At 39.4% G+C, this 6,177-nt stretch overlaps 1 protein-coding gene across 1 annotated transcript; it reads right to left on the bottom strand.

Annotated features, from left to right (window-relative positions):
- Positions 1–1,777: 1,777 nt before the first annotated feature.
- LOC114190071 (basic 7S globulin-like) lies at positions 1,778–3,434 on the bottom strand. Its single transcript, XM_028078836.1, has one exon. It carries the CDS (start codon positions 3,346–3,348, stop codon positions 1,942–1,944), a length of 1,407 nt encoding a protein of 468 aa, XP_027934637.1. The 5' UTR covers positions 3,349–3,434; the 3' UTR covers positions 1,778–1,941.
- Between the last annotated feature and the right edge of the window lie 2,743 nt (positions 3,435–6,177).

The following is a 6,177-nucleotide window of genomic DNA, read 5'->3' as shown; positions in this document are numbered from 1 at the left end:
TAATTTTAAATCAATTATGTTCATTCTTATGATGTGTGAGAAAGTGCTAGAGATTGCATTATTAAGATGTTAAAATTTGTAATTAAAATTCTGTGGTGTAAGAATTTTAGTTTAAAAAAAGTTTTTAATTATTTTCATATCCTTTACAAGTGGTATATGATTTGAAGCATATGCTTGATGAAATCACATATATGAGTGTTAGGTGGGACTGCTTGCATGAGATCTTGGTATGATATCTAGAGCACTCATGAATATCGAGCACGCACATGGCCTAGTAAGTGCAACACAACGATAATAACAAGAATTGTGGAGGGTGTACTATGATTGATAAACCGCTAACACACTTCAAGTATCTTTGGTTCATATAGCTTGCTATACCAACTTTGATGCATTACATTTTATATGAGACCTATGACTTTTTCTTGTTTTCTTTTCTATCTTTTGCGATATATGGGGGATTGTTGGAAAACAAAGTATCGCAAAATATATCTCTGCTCCCTTCACTATATTGAGTAAACCTAGAGTTCGTTTCCTTGATTCAGTTTCATGCCTTGCACACGTTGCTATTTCTTGTCTTAGTTTGTGGTTTTGAAACGGTACAAATTAGTTGTTGAGCTTGAGCCGCAAGAGTCGCATGAAGTTATAAATTTGATGTCGCGAGATGTGGAACGTTGCTGCAATGATGATAATTGCAAGCCTCCAAAATACCTAGAAATAAAGCTTTACTCTCCTAAGAAAAACACTTTCACACTCTCGTTTCTTATCTCTTATATTTCTTTTATAATATCGGGTACACTACTAAAACATCTCATATTACATGAGAATGTTTTTGCAAATTCGTTAAAAAAATTTGCAAGAAAAATCTTTTTCATGCTATTTTTTCTAAAAATGTTAATTATTTCCTACAAAATTATAAATTTATAAGTATTTCCTACAAAATTTGTTACGAAAAGTGTTTTATACAAATATTTTGTAAAAAAATGACAGCAATTTCCTGCAAATTTTTTTTTTCATAACAAAACTTATAAGCATTTCCTATAAAAAAAAACTCAAAACAAAATTAACAAAAAATATGAATTTTTTTAGTATACTTATTCTTTAAAAGAATTTGAATTTTTTTACTAGTTCGGAGATCTCGAAAAATTCAAAAAAGAAAATCTATTGTAGAAAACTTGTGCAACACGTGAATAAATTCTTAAAAACAATAAATATACATGTCTTAGAAAAAAAATTTATTCGTGCTTTTAGTCAACTTTTACGACAAAAATATAGTTAGTTGACACACCCAATTGGAGAATATTACAAATATTTATTATTTAAGAGATTATATAAATTATCTATAAAATAAGAAACCTCACAATCGATTTAACACAAATCTTTAAGATTTTCAATATTACCTTGATTAATCCGATCCTGTTCGCAGTGAAGTTATGATTACAAATACTTATTAATTCAATGAAAAATCCATTATATATCTAAAATAATCTTGTGAAAATCTATTCTTCCATTTTCATCAGTTAAAAAAAAGTTATTTAATTGTATTTATTTTATTTAAAATAAATGTACTTTGAATTAGTTTTTCCTAAAATTGAATATTAAAAATATTAAAAAAAATGTTATGAAAAAACCTCCAATCAGATAAAAGATGTTAATGATACTTAATACTATTAATCTAAAAAATTAAGATAAAGAGAGACTATAAACATGTATTAAGTTATTAAAAAATGCAAAACTACGTATGATGAATGCTGATAAACAGACAGAAAACATAGAGGCATGGACGAAGGTTTCTCACACTTTAATCAGTGGAAAAATATGTATATAAAATGTTCAAACTTAAAGATGTCTACATACACGAAACTATGCAGACTCAAATTCCACAGCAAACATTATTAGGAATGAAAATGAGACGATGATAATAATACAAAACAAAGGTTTCTTTTAGACAGCGGAGGTAAAGTTGAAGTTTGCGCATGTAGTTCGGATTCCAAAGAGCAAGGAACTGAAACCCAATCTTGAAGCGGCCAGATCGAACTGCAAGAGATTATCCTCAAGTTGATAACCACCAATCACAATCGAAGTCCTCGGCGTCTCACCACCATTCACAAACCCGAGACAAAGCACCTTATCGCTCACACTCACCATCGAGTTCGCTCCGAAAATCCTCCAAATCGTCTTCTGGTTCTGCAAAACAAGCTCAATGGTTGGCACCGCCGCCCCTAACCGCGTGGCCCCCACGTTCTCATTGCTGAAACACACTTCAAACGGTGCCACACCGACCACCCTTTTTATATTCCTCGCAGCTGACGCTTTTACAAAAGCCTCCGTCAGTGCTTTGAAGATCGAAGCCTCCAACACAGTGTAAGGGTTAACGGAACTGATCTTGGTTCCGCCAACGCCGTCGTGTTTGTTTATGGATAGCAAAGTCGTGTTAAAGCGCACAGCTTTGCCGTCGATTCTGATGGATTTGACGCCGATGAAATACTCGGCGGAGGGTTCTCCCTGGGAGAAAGCGGAAGCGGTGCTGACGGGGTTGAGCAAGAGAGGGGTGAAGGTGAGTAACTGAGAGGCGTCGATGTTGGGGAGAAGAACGTAAGGGCCGTCGCCGAAGAAAGCGACACCTTTTGAGGAGGAGAGGCAGACAGCGAATTTCCTGTGGAAGCTAAACGCGGAAGAGAACTGTGAGGGAAGAGCGATTTTCGTCCTACCGAGACCGGCCATGCCGGAGACTCCAGTGGCGAGTCCTTGGAGTAAGAAGCTGGGGGCGCAGGAGAAGAGGAAGCGGGAAACGGTGACGTTTCGTCCCGGGTTGAAGCCATTGGTGGATTGGACAGAGACGGTATCTTCAGCAAGCTCGCCGGAGGTAGCGGTGTGGGTGATAGTGTTGTCCGGCGTGAGACCGCAGGTGTTGTTGTTGCAGCCGGGTCTGGGGGCGGAAAAGCAGTCCCCGCAGGCGGTGGATCTGGCGAGGGAGCACTGGGCGGAGCGGCACCGTGCAGGGCGGTAAGTGGAGGAAATGTAGCTGGTGTCGCAATCGACCCAGAGGAATTGGCCTCCAATGTCAAGCACAAGGTTTAATGGGACAAGAGGAGTTCTTTGGTTGATTTGAGTTACGTATTGGAGAGTTGATGCGTGTTTTGTAACGGGGACAACGAGGGCTTTAGGCCTGAAAGATTGTTGAGCGAAAGAGGGTGCAATGAAGAAAAGTTGGAAGAGAGCGATGAGACGCAGAAAGTTGGGAGTTTTAGCCATGGCTGTGTATGAGAACTGAAATAGAAATGAAGTGGAAGAAATGGTGCAGCGGTATCTGTATTTATATACGTGAATTGTGAATGGGAGTTGCCACATTTGATTGGTTTATGCGGTGCAGTAAGCCAATGACAACTCACACACTAGATTCTTCAAACATGACAGCTCTATCTAACTTTTTCAAAATAATATATGTTGATAACCCCGAGAGGTGTGTTCTTCATTTAATTACAAATTCCAAGAGTTATGTTTGCAATTAAAAGAAGTAAAAAGTTATTAAAATAATATTAAACGAGTGTATAAAAAGAAAGGGTGTCAGTCAAACTTTTTCCAATTACTACAAAGTTACTTAAGTTTAATATAATTCTACAGTGAAAATGGTTTTTATTGGTATTTTCTAATCCTTACATTTTTTTATAACGGGTTATTGCAATAATAGTCGATAGACAACCGGCAAAAGTTAGCCAGCTGTTTAAGATTGTATCTACTTAGAGCAGATTTGGCTTTTTCATTCTCTCTGCATTAGATTTAGCAAGAAATAGAACACGTTTATATTTGGGTTTGAGTAGTTAATTTTGGAAGAAAGAAATCATACTCTCAAGTCCAATCCTAGTATATATCTATTGAAGTTAATCCTTAAAGAATAAGAAATAGTTAGAGAGCATAATGAATAACCATTACTGGGGATATTATTTGGACGAAGGAGACATTTATATGCAAAATGCACGTGGGAGATCAGAGGAAAGGCGTCCTGTCTCTGACCACAAGGAAAGGGAATCCAGAAGACAAGTGTTGGAGATGTCTTCTGTTCGTGGTCGAACTAACCAGAAGTTCGCTCCTTACAAATCCCTTAAATCCCCTGAAAAGAGACCCTGGAAACCTGCCTTTCCGCAGTTCAGCAAATCCAAATCTCACCTATTAAGAGATAAGGAGGTAGCCAACCACTTACTTCACCCACAGGAAACCACAAGGCTGCTAGGGAAGGACGCCCGAGAATGGTGTGAATTTCACAAAACACATGAGCATGACACAGAGGGATGTTTCTTACTAACAAGCCAACTTGCTGATCTACCTAGATGAGGCCTGGTACAAAACTATCTCAGATCGGAAGACCGTAAGAGGGATAAGGATGGCATGGGTCGAAGTTCGCCCCCTCGGGTAGAAAATCAGCATGAAATTCCCATGTTAGGCGACTTTAATACCATCGCTAGGGGTTTCGCAGGAGGTGGAACCACAAGGTTGGCCCGTAAACGTTATGTCAGGAGCGTGATGATGACGAGTATGGTGCAACAGGAAACCACCTCACCCATGTTAACTTTCTTTGACGAAGATCTCAAAGACATTAGCCCACATGAAGACAACCCTATTGTTTTATCGGTAATAATGATGGGCAGGAACATATATCGGGTGTTGAATGATTAGGGAAGTTCGGCGGACGTGATGTTTTGGGATACCTTTGTAGGGATACAAGTCTCTCGTGACCAACTTCGTCCCTACGACGGAGTGTTGGTAGGTTTCTCTGGCGAGCAGGTAGAAGTTAGGGGGCATGTGGATTTAAGAACGACCTTTTCCGATAAACATTATGCTAAAACAATCACAATCCGTTATATAATGGTCAACGCTCCCTCGGCCTACAACTTACTATTAGGGAGACCTTCTCTAAATAAGCTCGGAGCTGTAGTCTCCACTACACACCTGAAGATGAAGTTTGCGGTTGATGATAAAGTTGTAACGATGAGAGTAAATAAAGAAATAGCCAGAAAGTGCTATGAAAACAGTCTTCGAGCGCGACAAAGTATGTATAGTATAGCCCAAGCATCAACGACCTCTGGGATCAACGGCGACAATACTGAGCTCGACCCAAGAACTCGGCAAGATCACCAAGGCCCTCAGCCGATAAGAGACCTTAAAAATTTCGAGATTGCCCCAGGTTGGAAGCTCAAATTAGGGGCCGACCTCGACCTTCAGACATAGGATGGAATATGTCAGGTGCTCCGGAAAAACTTGGTATCGTTTGCTTGGTCGGCAAAGGATATGCCAGGGATCAACCTTGAGGTGATCTGTCATCGTCCCAACGTTAATCCCCAGATTAAAGCAAAAATCCAGAGATGAAGAAGGCTTAATGAGGATAAGTCCAAGGCAGCAACCGAGGAGATCAGGAAATTATGGGAAACATGTCACATTTGGGAGATTCAATACCCAGAATGGCTTGCCAACATAGTCATGGTAAAGAAAGCTAGTGGTAAGTGGCGGATGTGCGTTGACTTTACATATTTGAACTCAGCATGTCCAAAGGACTCTTATCCAATGCCTAACATCGATATCCTGGTGGATCGAGTTTCTAGTTGTGGTTTGTTGAGTTTCATGGATGCATATTCATGATACAACCAGATCAGAATACACCCTGAAGATGAGGACAAAACTGCTTTTATGGGAGTCAAAGCAAATTTTTGTTATAAAGTTATGCCATTTGGCCTTAAGAATGCAGGAACAACCTACCAAAGAATGATGGATAGGATCCTCCAGCCTCTACTCGGCCGCACTGTCGAAGCATATGTGGACGACGTGGTAATAACATCGGCCTCAAATACGACCCATGCCCAAGATTTAGATGAGCTATTCAGAACGATCAACAAGTATCAGTTAAGATTGAATCCTAAGAAGTGCGTATTTGGCGTAAAGGCAGGAAAGTTCCTAGGCTTTATGTTGATAGAATGGGGAATTGAAGCGAATCCTGACAAATGTTCGGCTATCTTAAACATGGTCAGTCCTCGTTCCATCAAAGAGGTTCAATAACTTATAAGGAGGATGGCGGCTTTATCCAGGTTTTTATCAAGAAGTTGAGACAAAGGTTGTCCTTACTTTCAATGTCTAAGGAAGAATGAAAAGTTCCAATGGAAATCTGAGTGCGAAGAAGCCTTACAACAT

Source organism: Vigna unguiculata, chromosome 7, assembly GCF_004118075.2.
Source record: "Vigna unguiculata cultivar IT97K-499-35 chromosome 7, ASM411807v1, whole genome shotgun sequence".
Classification (NCBI taxonomy): Eukaryota; Viridiplantae; Streptophyta; class Magnoliopsida; order Fabales; family Fabaceae; genus Vigna; species Vigna unguiculata.
This window is presented reverse-complemented; position numbering and strand designations above follow the sequence as displayed.